This window comes from Bactrocera latifrons, unplaced genomic scaffold (assembly GCF_001853355.1).
Source record: "Bactrocera latifrons isolate USDA-ARS-PBARC rearing strain unplaced genomic scaffold, ASM185335v1 scaffold_50, whole genome shotgun sequence".
NCBI lineage: Eukaryota > Metazoa > Arthropoda > Insecta > Diptera > Tephritidae > Bactrocera > Bactrocera latifrons.
Genome location: NW_017537157.1, coordinates 1011240 through 1028942, shown reverse-complemented (window position 1 = coordinate 1028942; position 17703 = coordinate 1011240). Strand labels below are relative to the sequence as shown.

The 17703-nt window shown below is 34.2% G+C and overlaps 1 protein-coding gene across 9 annotated transcripts in view; it reads right to left on the bottom strand.

Annotated features, from left to right (window-relative positions):
• Positions 1-17703, bottom strand: part of LOC108973800 (serine-rich adhesin for platelets) — a 74112-nt gene that overhangs the window by 52628 nt on the left and 3781 nt on the right. For all 9 annotated transcript variants that reach the window (XM_018941282.1, XM_018941285.1, XM_018941288.1 and 6 more), the window contains exons 2-4: positions 1546-2273; positions 808-1140; positions 100-707 (exon numbers count right to left, since the gene is read on the bottom strand). In XM_018941282.1, the coding sequence (XP_018796827.1) occupies positions 100-707; positions 808-1140; positions 1546-1589 (985 nt within the window). In that variant the 5' untranslated portion in view covers positions 1590-2273. The remainder of the gene's footprint in view (positions 1-99; positions 708-807; positions 1141-1545; positions 2274-17703) is intronic.

Here is a 17703-nt window from a genome sequence, read left to right as displayed (position 1 = left end):
TCTTATACACATCTAGATGTGTATAAGAGACAGGCTGTGGCTGTTGTTGGCTCTGCAACATATGCGAGGTGGGCTGTTGCTGCTGTGGCGCACCCAAACCAGGAGGCAATGATGACTGGGGCAAGCCAGTTGGAGTCTGTTGTTGTTGTTGCTGCTGCTGTTGTTGCTGACTGCCCGGTCCCATGTGGGGTGCTGCGTGCGCACCTAACTGTCCAGCCTGCTGCTGCTGTGCAGTTAAGTGATGCGTTGGTACGCTAGTCGGTGCAGCCGATGTTGGCACATGTTGACCATAAGGATTTGTCTGATCCAAATGACCGTACGGAACATGTTGAGCAGTGCGACTCGACTGATGTTGCATAGGATTACCGTAAGGACTATGCGTATAACCCTGTGGACCGCCTGGCACCGGCACAGATGAACCGGTTTGGCCCGCTGATGTCGGCGCGACTGGATATAGTGGATGTTGACCCGGTGCCTGGGGATAGTTATGCGGCAAACGAGCTTGCTGTTGGTTTGGTTGCTGCTGTTGCTGTGGCGTAGGCGCTTGTTGTTGTTGCGGTTGTTGTGTCTGTGACAAAGCACCATATCCGGCAGCACTAACACTCGGTCCGGGTTGCTGCAATAATCCGCCGATGCCCATTTGCTGCGATGCATAAGCTAACTTTTGTTGATCTTGCTGACCATAGGTAGGCATATGCTGACGATAACTGTTAATGCAAATAATTCGTAATTAGTTTTGGTGAAATATGGTGAGGTCGCTATAGTTGTTGTTAATTTTTTCTAATAAAAACATATGGGAAAACTTACCTTGGTTGTGCGGTAGGCTGCCGCTGCTGGGTGGGTGGTGCTGCTTGCGGATGGCCATACGCGCTCAAACCAGAACCTGGATAAGCACCGACCTGACTTGGCGCTGCACCCCAGCCACCTAAATCGCCCATACCAAGGCCGTGCTGGTCAGCACCCGCCAGTCCATAGATGTTATCCGCGGTCGGTTGATACGTTGGATACTGGGTCTGTTGCTGCAGCGGATGCGGAGCCCGGTGACGGGGCGGATAGGCGCCCGGCGGTCCCATCGCACGCGGTGTTGCCGCGGCAGCTGCGGCTGCTGCCGCTGAGGGATCATAGCGATAGTACGGGTCTCTAAAGGTAGTAAATAATGAACATTTTTAAATTGTTGAGAATATTCGGAGAGTAAATACATGTCGATAGTTAATAAATGAAAAAAAAGTTTAATTCAGATTAAAAAAAAATTATTTTAATTTCAAAAATAAAAAAWWWWWWWWTTTWAWTTKAAAAAATACATAATTYCAAAATTTATTTTTTCCTTCCCAAATTTTTATTTATACATTTTTTATTTGGAAAAAAAAATATATATTTTAATTTCATTAAATAAAAGCAAAACATAATTTATAGCAACTGTGATAAGCTCTATAGCCAAAAATTAAAATTAATTGATTTTTGATCTGATTAAATATATTATATGTATGCATGCATTTTCTGTACTAAAAGCATATTAATCGCTTTGTAGGTTTTTGGTAAACTCACCCTTGATGATTTCCGTGAAACATGTTTTGTGCATTTCCATCCATCTGATTTTTCGAACGTGAAAAATCAAAACCCTTTTCGCTCCACGTTCTTTGCACTTAAATTATTAAATGCAATTCACGTGGTACACTAGTTCGGAGCCTGTTGATCGATTCTTGTTGCAATAATGCAAACCTCTCAACGCACACGCTCCTTCTATTAGATATACGCTCATCAGTTTAAAGGTAGCATCAAAATGTTTTCCTATCCTTCCCGCCGAGGGAGGAAATGATGTGTATATATAAATGTATATATATATATGTGTGTGTTTGTGTGTGTATTTTCACTCGATACACTTTGTTATCCTTCTATTTGCGTAGTTGTCTGCTGTATGTGGAAAATGGGAGTCTTTCCCTTTCCAATATTTCAATTGAAGATTGATTTATGTCAGTGCATTCACGGTACGCGTTGCCTTTATAAAATTAAGTATCAACATATATGTATTATGTACTCGTCTTGCTTTCTCTCTTTTTCTCTATCTAACACACTATTTCTTTATGTATGTATGTGTTATTCACGTGTTTTAGCCATACAAATTAGCTACAAATGTGTCTTTCGAAATTTGTTAAAATATCTATTGGCTTAATATTTTTATAAATTATGCAGAACTATTTGCTTGAGATTATTTTCCAATATAAACAAAGTTGTTGGGACCTTTGACATTTTTTGCCGTGACATATCATTCAAAGCTGCAAGCAAAAAAAAATTAAATTAATCCACACAATAGCCAAAAATAATCGATCAAAATCTGCGGACACAAATATGTGTTTTTTTGTTTTTGTTGCAAAAAATATTTAATAAATGTAGACGGTAGCGCGTTATTCAAGTTATATGTCATATGTTGAAATGTATGTATGTGTGCGTTTATAAGCAGAATCTGAAAGTAAAAAAAAAAACGAAAAAATTGAAATTAGTTTTCCAATATTATTATATACTATACATTCAGATGTACATACATACATAAGTATAATTGTAATACATTACCATGTACACATCACATGCACATTAAATAGAACTAACTTACTGAAATTAAATGATATAGTACGTGTGCATTTGTTTAAATAGCAAGAATCACTTATACATATGTATAACAATGTTTGCACATACAGTCGGCTTTGAATATAGTGAACTAAATATTTAAAAAAACTCTTAAAAAAGTAATAATAAATGTATATCTAATATAATTTTGTGTGAAACTATATAATTCAGTCTTTTTCTACGCAGAATGTCACTTATGACGGTAATAACGTATAACTTTTAACTTTTGGAGGGGGCACTGCGGAGATTTCCCGCCCCGTGGATCTGCGCCTTCCCCGCAAAAAATAATTCTATGTAAATTTCAGGTCTATATCACAAGAACTGAGAGACTAAATACTTTATAGGAACTCTGACGTATCCTTTTCGGCATTACAAATAATTATTCCGAGAATAACATAGAATTTTGATTGCAATACACTTCTGTAAACATAATCTTAAAACATATTTCTAGATCAAAAACAATTTTTTCTAAGGTTCACAATATCCAGTCATTACTGTATATATAATTTTCAGCTGTAAGCGCGAATTAAAATTGCCATTATAGCGATCTAAGCACTAATGGAAAATATTTCGAAGTGGAACGAAAATGAATAAAGAACTTGTACACTAATCAATAGTAAAATTACAAATAATAAAACCAATAAATTGCGTACGCCAATAATATTGATATTATTGGCCTCAATAACCGCGCTGTTTATTCTGCTTTTATCAGACTGGATAAGGAAGCGAAGCGTCTGGTTGTGAACGAGGGCTGTGAAACTGTTGAAAATCTGAACACCAGAAGCATTGACTCTAACTATGCTTTTCTAAGGTCCTCAAAGTAAAAGAAATATCCAAAGGAAGTTCAAACAATACAATAGAAAATATATTGAGAAGAAATTTATATATTTGAAGCTTACGTAACGCTCTGTATATTCCTTGTACTTGCTATTGACACATGTAGTTATGAATAGGAGATAAGTTCATGATAAATAAAAGTCCTTCCTTTTGATACCACGTTTTACTCTGTCCACTTTAACAAAATATAACATTAAAGAAATATATTTAAATTTGTAGTATGATAAAAATATATATAATAATAGATACGATGAAAATAATGTTTACATTATTAATTATGTTATACATAATCGTAAAAATATGTATTGATTGTCGTTAGCGCAATAACATTTAAGGGGAAAAGCTATACGCTTATGAATATTTTAATTAACATAAACGCACAGCATTACCCCCTAAAGATAATGCAATTCTCACACTTCCCAAAGATTTGTATGGGTATATGTACATATATATTACAATATGCGTATGCATGTATGCATTTTGTATGTGATATAAATATTTTTTCAGGTTATAATCTTCACATGGTACAGTCATGGCAGTTCAAAGCAATAAAAAATAATTAAATAAAAGCGCAACAAATTTTTACACATACATACATATGTATGCGTGTATGTATGTACATATATGTATGATTAAATATACAGCACACGTATTTAACAGCACTAATGTACACACAGCATTTACCCGAATCTTTTCGGTGACATACATAATAACAAACATGGTACATACATATTTCAGGTATTGCTAAGCATAAAATTCTACAACAACTAATATTAATTATTTGTGCATTATTTAGAAAAATAAAATAAAAAATTGTTGAATGTGCTTGAATTAATCGAAGCATTGAATCACTTAAATTATTAAATAAATAAAATGTCCAATATCAAATGAAGGCCGCATAATTAAGTATGGGAGACTCTGGAGATTGTCGTAATCGAGAAATAATTTACTACACATACGGCTTTTTTGCATGTACATACATATGTATTTAGAGTGTGCATATGTTTGTATATAATAATCTAAATCAAAAATCAATGTCTTGAGAAGATATGTATGTATCTATGTAGATAAGCTTTTAACACTAAACAATTAAATAATTGTTGGAGAGAGCAAAAGTTTGAGAAAGCGATTGTATCTCACTGTTAAATTTGCTTAATATAACTTTGTTGTAATGACAAAGTCTAAATATAGACCAAGTACAAATGGAATGTCTGCTTCAAGACAAATTAGCAATGTCAAATTGCATACATACAATTTGACAAAAAAGTACCCGGAAATTGTAAATAAAACGCAAAGTATTTAATTATTTATCAATATTTAATCCTACGAAGTAATATTAGTAATTTCCACCAGATGAAATACACTTATGCCGACGATTTTTCCAGTTCTTCAAACACTAGCGAATTTTGTCTTATCTTTTCGGTCGACCGAAAGGGGTTCCAAGGAGCGACAATTTTTGGAGAATAAGAAAAAACCAAAAGAAGCCAAAACTGGTGCATACGGTGGCCGATCGATAATATCAACTTTATCGGGACGAGTCGAGCAAGAGCGCTTTTCATAAACAAAATGTACACAAAAATTATTCGAACGGACTTGCGAGAGATTTTTAGCCCTCTAACCACCTCTCTAAAACTTGCCTCACGTTTTACTATCACTATATCCTTCACTTCTTTAATATTTTTGAACAAGTCTAAAGTCGCCGAGAAGGAGGACGAACTCTCGACCATCTTTTAAGCGCTTTGTATTACTCGTATTATGCTTGTGCTTTTGATAAAACCGAATCACCGTAAGCCTTCTCCAACATTCGCAAGGATTCCGCACACAAAATTTGATTAGAAATACAAAATTTGAGGCAAATTCTTTGTTCGATATTTTTATGCATTGTAAAAATCGCAATGTACCGTTGGTGCTGTAAACAAATTGGTTGACAGACCACGCTCATATTTGACATAATAATTAGGGATAGTCTTACCAACATAGCAAAATTCATATTTTTGAAACATCAATTACCCGAGGAATTTCATTATAAAGTACTATATTCACTCGAAAAAAGGAATCTTTATTTGTTATCTTGAAAATCAAAAACAAGTTATTACAAGCGTTGAAATCTAGTAAATAGCTTCAAAAAGTATTCTATTAGTGTTGAACAAATGTTATTTGAGTAGATTGTTTCAGTTTCTCTATATAATCCCATAAAACGCACCTATTCGTACCAGCACTCTGAGAACTGGGAGATTCTTAATAACAAGCACATGTTAAAGGTCAACATAACTGGATATAACGGTAATAAAACAAGTTGACACTTCACGCCCAGTTAAGGGCAGAAGATATAGGCCTTAGGTATGAAACTGCCTCCAATTAAATATATACATATAGTATGTATGTACTTCTATATATACCACAATATATACTAAATATGTATGTTGTACATAAAATGTATGCGCAAATTCAATCCATTTTGCTTACACTACCCTGCTCTATGATTGCAACCGCGCGTATTTGTGTACTACATACATACATACAAAAGTGCATATGTGCCGTGGTGTATAATTTGCAAATACACGTATGCATAGGTGTGTATGTACCACTAATTTGCAATTGTTGTTGTTGCTAAACATCACAACTTGCCAGCTCTCTCATTCGTTTGGTGGCCTTTTTTCTACTTTTCGTAATACTGTTTTATTGTAATTATTATTGTTGGTATGTATGGGCTTGACATGTTCAATTATACATTTTTGAAAAATCCACTGAAATTGGAATTGTGCACACTGACTTCGGCGGTAGCGATGGTGATTGACTGTACTTTTAATTTGGTTACGCTCGAAAAGAAAATACATGTATAGTAAAGTTATATTGATTGAGCTGCATAAGCAACAACAAAATTACTAAACATATGTAAGTATGTATGTGTGTATAAATGTACATTGTAAAATGAGTGTCACTAAATTTATAATAAAAAATTTAAAAGAAAATAAAAAAAAAAAGTTTCATAAAAAAAATTAAATTAAAACAAAAAATAAAAAGCAAACAACAATTATTATTTAAAAAAATTAATACATAAAAATAATATAAAACATGTAAGGACTGAGTTGCAGGAATAAAAACCTGGGAAATACCTTGAGTAAGGTCACCCGGACCTTATACGTTTGTTATGGGGGAATGACACATAACAAATTTGCCTGAAATCAGTCGGGCGGGTCTCGAGATACATATGTATGTGTTTAACCTAAAAGTGGCCTATCGTCTAATTTTGACTCGGACTCCATTAAAAGCATGTCATACCATCTCGGCGGTAAAATTTAATGCCTCCGGCGTATTTATTTAGCTTATTTAACATGTTGCAACAGTATAAAAATAAATATTTCAAATAAAAAGCACAATGTGTTTTGCGACATTAAAAGGTAAGCTCACACCGAAATTGGTTATTATAATTTTTCACCTAAATTTTGAGGTTGTGTGTAAACGATGTCAATACAAAAGTTATAAATCATTACCTACAACTTATTATGTTATTTTTTTCCTTAATACTAATAGTTTTACCGGAAATCGAGATAACCCATTTTTAACCCTTAAAAACTTAATCACCCCTGCATTTTCTCTCCGCGAGCTGAAATTCCACGCAAATTATTTTTATTATTTTATCTTTATTATTCAATGTGTTTGATTCAACTATGATGTTTTTTCTTTCATTCAATGCTTTCAATAATTATCTACCCTGATCTTTAGAACTCGAAGTAGCAGTTTTCGCTTTTGAGCAGCAAGAATTAAAGTAAGCAAAGGCTTTATTAATATTTGTACCTTTATCGCACGAAATTCTCAACTAACTAGACACATTCCATATCGAAGTACAGACATACAAACATACAATTGTACAAACAGCCAAGTATGTATGTATATGCATGTTTAGAAAAACATATTGTTGGCAAACACCTTTAAATACTTTTACATATTATAAAATTATAAATATCTGCAATATCTGAATGACAGAACTAGCTGAGAACCAGTATGTACAATACATGTATATTCATGTGCATAGTATGTATGCATACCTACAGGTATAAAGAAAGCAATGGGAACAACACGAATGTGTAATCGTAACGGTTAACAAAAACAAGAAAAATTGCCATGAAGTATTTGTTGAGCACAGTTACTTTTAATAATAATAATAAAAAAAAAAGCTGAGAATACGAAATGCAAAACGAAAGAAAATCAAATTAAATCATAAGCCAGTCAACGGCGTTCAAAGCAACAACAGCAAAAAAAGCAACATGAACAAGTCAGTATTGGATAGTTGTAACAACAACAACAAAGCGTTTCAGCAGCTAATACAAAAGTAAGTAACTACAAATAGTGTTGTACAGGCTATACAAACAGACCAGGTAAAACAGGCCGACAGGCAGAGGGAGGGCAGCTAACTGTGAACAAAACGACGTACAACTGTGTTGTCTTGTGTGGACTTAACGCCAGCAGCGCTACTAGAGTTATGAACGTAAATGTATGTATGTATGTTTATATGAATTCCCCGCATAACCACACAGACGCACTTACATAAATAAATACATATGTACATACAATTATAAAATATTAGCCAAAGGTATCGCTGTACCTATAAGCAAATACTTGCAAACATAACTACTTGTCTGTATTTATTCACAAAATACTCGCAGTTAGCTTCATTCCAGTTAAGCATTACTAGCTTGCTCAACGCGGCCAACCAACGCGCTCAGCTCAACTCAGCTAAAGTCAACTATGATTTAACAATTTTTGCAAAATGGAATTAAAATAGACGAAAGAAAAACATAAAACAAAAAAAAACCAAAGCAATAGTTCGTTCACCCGGCCTTTCTTGTCGCTAGTCGCTCGCCGGCGCAGAAATTAACAGAAATCAAATTAGTTACTCTGCGATGAAATTGCTGCAACTAATTGCAAAACTCCTATTTTATGTACATACCGTGTGTACTAAATACAAATAAATATTTATTGAAAATAGGAGACAATAAAAATATGACAAATTTTATGATGCCATAGCCGAGCTACAACAACGACGAACGTCAGCCACACGTACAAGTAGTACGCCAGGTAATGTCAATCCACTAACTGAATGTAAGCTTGTACGAGAAGTACATACATACATAAGTATACTCGTACTACATACTAAGCAAACCTCGACGTTGGCGAGTGGTGAAGACACAGCTTCAGTGTAAGAGTTCAATTACCTTTGCTTTGGAGCAACAAAAACGAAGGCACAGCACAACGAAATCGCCAACCAAAAACAGACATTAAAAGAGCTAATTATAGCATAACAATCACAGAGACGGTCGGTCTGTTGGTCGGTTGGTGTAAATGCATAGGCCAAATGTCGTTACTGTGTTTGCGTCTTCACTAAACTTCAACGTGGTGTTCAATAATATGGTGTTGCATATTTCATTTGCAATTGTGCAATCGCATTCCTTAAAAGTTTCGCAACCAACACAAAAAATTCATATACATACATATGTATATCATCAGATATATTGATAATATTTTGCAATGATTTGAAGCAAAGTTATGGTCGTCCTACTCATTAACTAACTCAATTAACAGTTATTAAGTTTTTTTTTAGTTAATTGTTTCACAACTGCCAGCGAACTTTTCAATTTTGGATCACCAATGGATAAAATATTAAATTGCCATAATAGCTGTTTATTTTTTTGTTTGCATCCAAAAGTGTAATTCACAATATCCCAACATGGAAAAACTCAAGAGTTTTATGAAAAGGCAAGCTTTTGTGGATTTTTAAACTAACCAAATAGTGTCCTCATTATCTGTGCTTTCAGCTAGCTGCGGCATGATCAATTTATGATTGAAGCAAAATTCGAGATCCACCCTTAAACACTTAATATCCATTTTAGGTTCTGCTATTAAATAAAGTTTGGTTAATAAAAAAAAATTTAAAAAAGGGAAAAGAAAGGCCACCGATAACCATATTTACATGTGGTATTTTGACACTAACGATAAAAATGCCAACCGATTCCAATTTTGAACTAGTTGCTACAAATGCTACCCAATTATGAAACATATGGTTGGAGATACATAAATGAAAATTGTGAGTAACCTTTTCATCTATGTTAATATCAGAAATTTGAAGATAGCAAATTTATTGTGGAACTAAAGGGATTTTGAGAAGTGAACTTTTCTGAACCGATGCCTATGAAATTTTGAACAATATTTCTGTTCTTTATGCAATATCGCCGGGATATGCCGTTTGAAAATTAAATTATTATTTCATAAGCTTGGAGCTATATATCATATATGGTCATAAAGGTCCAGCACTCTGAACAATTCTCGGAGCTTGTTGGGCCTTGACTCTGCTTCTACAAATTCCTGGGCAATCTAGAATCAGGTGCTCTGGATTTTTTTGTTTCATGGCGCAAAAACGGCAGTTCATACTTTAACAGTGTCGTGAAAAATATACCAGTATAATTACGATTTAACCCTACTCAAGACTTAATCTTAAAACTCTTTATCATTTAGATATATGTATGTACATATGTATGTTTTCCAACATCTTTTTACCAAAACTCTCTTGACTAAAAATTTTTAAAATAAACAGCAGTTGATACTCACCACCAAGTCAAAAACTGTTTTATTTTCTATCCCCCAAAAAATAGATAACGAATGTTTATAACGATTTCATTAAAATAAAGGAATTTTGTAAAATGAAAGTAATAAAATACAAAAGAACGCCAATTTTGAGGAGGAAATACAATAGCAATCAAAACTGTATATTTCTAAACTTTCTTAAAAGAGTTTTATTTCTACTCAACCTTCTCCATGTAACAACCCCAAGTTTTTTAAGTTTACCCTTGCCGAAGAGTCTTTACAGCCGAATAACATATATTTCTAGCCTAGTAAATGCTGATTTGTCTCGCAGCTGATCACTTTTTACTGTAGGCAGCTATATCCTGCGTCAATGTAAAGTCATGCGTTAATAATGAAAAGGGATGTTCATTGGTCTCTAATAGTGAGAAAAGCTGACTTGCGTTTAATAGGCCTTACACAATTTAAGAGATTAGAACAAGCCATTCATTGTTCAAAATATGCCGTTTGCTGCTAAAAATATCTAACAAAAGATTAGACACTAGGATGTCAGTATTAAGAAAAATCTTATTGATGGTTCAGGTCGCACAAAATCTCTATATGCTTAACTTAAACTTAATTTCTAAGCGAATTAAATTGTCCCACGAATTTACATGGACCAACTTTGAAGCTCGAAACAAAACAGATTACATATTGTGGTATTGCGAATCACAAAACTGATTCTCAAATGAATTAGCAAAAACACAACACTTCTTGTTGTGGGCGGCATCGCCCGGTTGAAATCGACCAATTAAATAAGTGAGAAATATATTTTACTCAAATACTTGTCTATTTATATTTTATAGAAATGAGCTGAGTTACTCGGCAGTAATGTGGTTTTATAAAACATTTGGATCATCAAATCCGCTTTGCATTGCACATTATTTTATAAGAGATACAAAATTAAGTCGAAAATAGGTGTGCAAACAATAACAAATCGGTCGAAAACAAACAGCTAAACAATTCCGAAAGCACAACGAGTACTTGTATAAACTAACCAGACGAAACAGACGGCAATGACACACCGACAGCGGACAGCGGCTGGCGAGAAAAAATTAGTGCCGCTGCAGCGCTACCATAAGCAGCGTATAGACGAATGTCCAACGACCGGCAATCGTGTGACGAGCCGCACAAAACGTGGAAATGCCACCAGAGCTCGAGAACGTGAAATGAACGAAAGAGAGAGAGAAAAGTGCAAAAACTCTGCCAGACACACAGATACAGGCAATATGTGCGTCTGTGTGTGAGTTCATAAAACAAGAGAACATGGCAACCACTGATAGCCGCATGTTGAATGTGCGAAACAAATGAAATAAAGAAAGCCAAAAGATACATATATATAGAGAGAATTGGAGTATAAGAAAATAAGATAAAATACCGAATTGTATAGGCGAGGTAGTGTGCGCATAAGAGAACGTGCCAAAAAGACAGCGTGATGCAAAAACGTGGATCCAAAAGGAAATGAACGGACAAAAACTAAGCAAACCGACAATCACGTGCAGGTATCAACGACAAAACGGCAAGTGACGGCAGGAGGCACTACGAGATTCCCCAAACAGAGAGCTCCGTCAAAGGGGTACACGATATAGCATGTGTTGGGTATAAAAGTGGCACTGGCTGACGTTAGGCCGGTGACGTAGACGAAACAGAGACAAGTAAAAATAGTCGGTCGACGGACTATAGGCAAGACATTTGAAACAAAAGCGATACAAATATGCACGAAAACACCGGCAAAAACTGTTGGAAAGATAAAAGAAAAATGTTAAATTAAAGTTAAATGAGTAGCTTATGAATATTATCAATAATGTGAGAATCGTGGAAAATAAAAAGGGAATTTTGATTAGCAGTCGCTAAGGAATAATAGAGTAGAAGTACGTATTTAAATTTGATTATTCAACGTTACACACGATCATATCAGAACATTTTCTAATGTATTTCGAAAATATCGATGGCCCGATAATATTTTATAGAAAACATATTAATTTTTACTATAATTGTCTATTTTCTTTAGATTTTTTATGTTCTGCCGATTATGCGCTATCTTCTTGCACTGTTCCTTCGTTCACAATGCAGAAGCGCGATATCTTTTATTCAATCATTCTTGCAACGATCTTAATCAACGAATTAAAAATGCAAATGGAAAGTAACGAACATGTTACATGAAAGAGTTGCCAAAAGCTGTATAAAAAACTTAAATAAAATATTAAAAGATTGACAGAGGAAGGTAAATTTGTTTATTAAAAGAGGTTTTTGATAGTAAGTTAAAAAAAAACACGATTGCACCGAGCCAAAAAACTACTAGAGGGTTCTCTCATCCGAGGCTTTGTTTGATATTTTGTTAGGTGATGGGTTCTAAGCCTTACGCAAATTCAGGGGGTTTACATTCTCACAATAGATCGCATACAAACGGATGTTTATTGCCTCCAACGGTTCCTTCTGGGTGCTACAAATAGGGTATCTCCTTTTTAAGGGTATAAAAACATCAACTAAAATTATTAATTCAAAATTATGAAATACGCGTGTATTGTGGAATGCTATAAATTAAAATACGCAGTTGGCAACTCTGATTTGCAGAGGTGAGTTGTCGCGACAGGCACCTTAAAACAAAAAGTGGTGGCACATAAAGCGTACTTACTACTCATAATTGTTGTATGGAATGCGCTACAGAGGTGGAGATTACGTTGATGGAGATGGGGAATTAAAAATGATAGATACAAAACGAAAATGAAGTTACATTATCTTGCGCGCTCGCTAAAAGAATTTGAGTGGCATTTTATATTGCAATGACGTTACGATTTACACAGTTTTTGTCTGATATGAAAATACACAGACAACTATTTAATTTATTTCGCATACCATTCATGCCAAATATAGGCACCCAATCACTTACATATGCATATACACATATACTCGTATAAATTGCTGCTACAGAGTGCAACATTTGATGAAAAATACGTATGCTCGTAACTGTAGTTGAATGATTTAGCATATCTTACACTACGCAAACACAAAACAAAAGAGTAGAAATGAAATTTTCCATTGCAATTGCAAGATGTCTCGCCAATCTTGTCCCACTACTCACGGCTTCGACACAAGCATTTGCCTGGAGAAAAGAAGATTGACTAGTCGTCGAGGGTTGGTCAATTTGCGAAGATTGAGGCGAATGTAGTACGAACAAGAAATGGAACGTACCGCATGGTGGGACGTTCAAATTGCCTCTTTTCGTTGCTGCAAAACTTGTAGCGGCGGTTGAGTGTTTGTTCTCATTTGCACGTACCCACTCTATAAATTTTATTACTTTGAAGTCAGTTTTTTCTTTTGTTTAGGCGGGGCAGAGATGCCAACTTGCATATGTGCTTAATTAGAATTTTGCCATTTTGGTTTGCTTATGCAAATAGTTATTAATCAAATCAAGCCCAATTAAAAATATTAGTGTTATAATTTAAAATAAAAGTTTTACTTCAAGTTAATGCAAAAAAAAAAATTTACTTCAGTTGTACCGAAGCTATAATGCTTATCGGCCTTTTGGAATGGCGGCTACATATGTACATATGCTATTGTTATCTAAACAATATATTAGGAGATGGCACCGTTCCTTGAACAGTAATACATGCCAAATTTTGTGAACGTTGCTTGCCATACAAAAGTTTCCCATATAAAAGCTTAATGGTTGCCGTAGTTCAATCTGCAAAGTTTCAGATACATATAAAGTATATCTCAGAAACCAAGGGTTTCGCTCACGTATATACAGACAAACAGACAGAAAAATGGGTATAGCGATTCCACCCTTCCACATATCAAATATAACTACAATATGTATACGTATCCTTCTATATTGATAGAAACTTTATGAATAACTAAATATAATATCCAGAAATGTAAACGGATCTTTGAAATATGCAAACTAGACCTAATAAATTTACTAAAATTATCATATAATAGATAAAGCGACCTTAACAAGTAATTGACTGGACTTTTAAAGAATTGTATAGATAAACTTTGCGCCAATTCACATACTGCCAGAGGGTTCCACCGAGCACCATTTCTCTCATCTATCTGACATTCAAACAAGGTAAATTGAGAATATTACAAATTATTAGAAGCTTCCCAAACAATCAATAGAAAAGCAGTTAGTTTTGTAGCACCTGTGTGCTGCATCTTTCGATAATCACCTCGGATGGCATCTCTAATTTGCAAATTTACAAACGAATAGACAAATGAAAGAGCGAACAATAACGTTAACAACCGAAAAGTTTTGCGCGACCCGTTTCGCCCGCCAACCATTCCATAAAATGCAAGCCGGACGATGATAGAGCGCAACCGTGTCGATTCTCTTGAGCAACGCGACGTAACAACAGCAACAAAAAGACATTTGACGACGGCGACACCACCACCAACAACATGAGATCCACTTCGCGTATCCCAACAGCAGCAGAGTCGCAATTTGTTATTGCTTTTACTGTTGCTATCTTTGTACTTATACTATTATTTTTTAATCTTTTATTCACCATTTTCGCTCTCCCGTAAATATCGGTTTATGTATATGCGTATATCGCTAAAATTTTGCCGTCCTCTTTGATGATGTTGTTGCTGTTATGCCTGTTATTGTTGCCATTGTTCCGCCGTTTTTTATCTAAAGAGTTGATTGAATTTTTTATTTTCATATATTTTTTTTGCCAATATTGCTTGCGCCGTCGCATTTATGTCGACCGCTTACTTGTTAGTTACCTTTCCATCCATATGCTTAAGCATTTGTATGTATGTATGTTGGGGATGTGGTATATATACCCGCCCTCCCCACTAAAAGGCAAACAGCACAAGCAGCCAGTCAGTCAGCCAATTTTTGTCGACATCTGTGTAGCGATGCACATACAAACATACATAAATATGAATACAAACACGTGTAGTTTGGTATGTCTCGAAGACTAATATGCAAGTGTGTATTTATACTAAGGTGGTACTAAACTGGATTGTAAAAATAAAATTTTGGTTTATAGAAACCAAAGTCAAAATCCTCTCTCTGATCAAAACATTTAAATACAAACGTTAAGGAATTTCAAAAAACAAATTTAAGCAATGAAATCACTGCTTACATTCAGGATTGTGAAACAAATTTTAATCCAAGATGTTTGAATAAAAAATGGAAAATCTGCAAAAACTAATACTATTTATTTTAATCCAACATCAAGACCCAAATATATGTATGTACATATGTATAATTAAAAATAAAAATTTCTTAGTAATAAAATCTACGGATTAATCAAAGACGTTTGGGGGAAAAAAATTTAAATTTAAAAAATCTTTTTAATACAAATTTTGTGATTACAAAATAAAATAAATAATGAATATAAAATTATAAATTACAGTGGCGATTAGAACGAAAAATTAGTACACAAAAGTAGAGTATAGAAGAGAAAGTCCAAGAAATGCATGCGGAAGCGGCTGTATTTCTTATTCGGGAGCTAATGGCTCTTCTCTTATATTATCTCTTACCACCAATAATCTATATGGTCAAAATTAACGGTAATATTATTTCTGATTTATACGGATCAGACTAAACAAACTAATGTAAAATTTTTTCTAACGATTGCAAAGGATATTGGTGGCCTTGACGACCGTTTTCAACCACCAATTTTCTCTTTTTAAATACCAACATTTATTTAAATGCAATATTGTAATAGATAAAAAATAATGTGTAATATTTAAAATAAAAATACCTAATAACTTTTGAAATTATGAATCTGTTTTAGGTTTCAAATTAAAACGTATGTGCTTCAAATTGTAAAATAAATTTTGATTTTACGGATCACCCTTATGTGCATAGAACAACTGCAGGGGTGTATCTGTGTGGCATACCATGTTTATGTATAAGTGTATGTGTGTATGTTTGCATCTGTGCTTTGGTATTACTATTGTTACTTTTGTTGTATTTATTGTTGGCTCTGCTGGTGCTGGCTGCTGCTATTTGCCACACTGCTTGTTTCTCACTTGCGCTTGATGTTGTTATTCATCGTCGTTTTTGACGATTACGTTTTTTTTTTTTTTTGTTTTTGCAGTTGCCCGTGTATGTATGTGTAGTTGTTGTTATTAATACGTGTGCTACAGTTAAAGATACATAATTATTTCTAAAAAGCAACTTCTGCCTGACCATTGTCGTAAATTTCTCGAAATTTCACGATTCGCCTAAGCAAACCGTAATTGCAGGTTTGCCGATAGCGAATGTATGAAAACTGTACACGCATCCCGTTTAAATACACGTCTTATTATAATACATGCAAAAGTATATATGTATGTATATGTATAAACGAACGTTTGTACATATAACTTATGTGTAAATCAAATGTACATGCATATTATAATATAAATATTCGTGTGTACAAAATATTATGTATAGATACACATCTGAATAGATCAAAAGACGTATCTAAATAATTTAAAATCTCTAAATTAAACTTACCGATGGGTCTATTGTGCCATTCTCCGGTTATCGTCTCCACGCTGCTCGGTTAGCAAGTAATCGTCTTACAAACGTATTATCACACACATAACACTTCACACATGACGTCTATGGCTTGTGTCGCAAAATGTTTAACAAAATTGTTTTTTTCTTTTTGTATTCATTAATATAACAATGTTTCTTCGACAAAGTCCTCGACATTAAAAATAATTAACTATTAACACCGAAGTTCTTAATAATTCAAGAAATAAATGTTTTGTTAGCATGTGTTTGAACTACACTCTTCACTTCTTATTTACGGAATTAAAGAAATTATAATACGATTAACACTGACTTTGGACGCTTCAAATTGAAATTTGTAGATCATTGAATTTGCATGTTGCATGCATTTTCCCGCACTTTTTGTGCTTAGGTTACGTGACTTAGTAATACCAGATGGAGTTTCAGTTTAGCTTGAGGTTTAATATTCGTCAAAGGGAAAACGCTTTTGAAACCTTAAGAGCGACTTGATATCTATGTTTGATACATCGTCTAGTCCCTACTACGAAACTCCTTGATACTCCTTTCGGAAAATTCGTGGTATATTGTTTTTAATGACTTTCACATTTCCTCTAATTGTTCGGTAGACAGATGGTTAGCACAATCTTATCAGCAGTGTCGTGTTGAATTCAGAAGGAAAAGATTTCAAATTGTTGAATGTCTTGCATGAAATCATAAATTTTAAAGCAAGTAAGAAGAAAATGTCTAAAACAATTCCCACGACAACCCATTCTAAGCGCCGGAATTGATCCGGATTTTATCCGGCCAAGATCTGTTTTTTCGTCCACGAATGATACAAATTTTACACCCCATTATGAGATTCACACATAACCTGGTAACAAAGAAAATTAAGAGAGAAAATTGAATTGTTCCGATATTAAAAACAATGGTCGATGTCTAGACGAAATTTTCCACAAAGCAAAATCAATAACGCCGTTCTCACAGCATCCGAAAAAACTCAAAAACCATGTAAAACTATTTTTTTTTTTTTATAGAATTGCATAGAGTTTTTATGTAATCAAGGACTGTCATCTCGGTGGTATCCTTCAAAATTATTTTAGTTTAGTTTATGCCGCTACAACCACAACAGTAATGTAAAAAAAAAACAGATAAAAGCAGTAAAGCCCAAT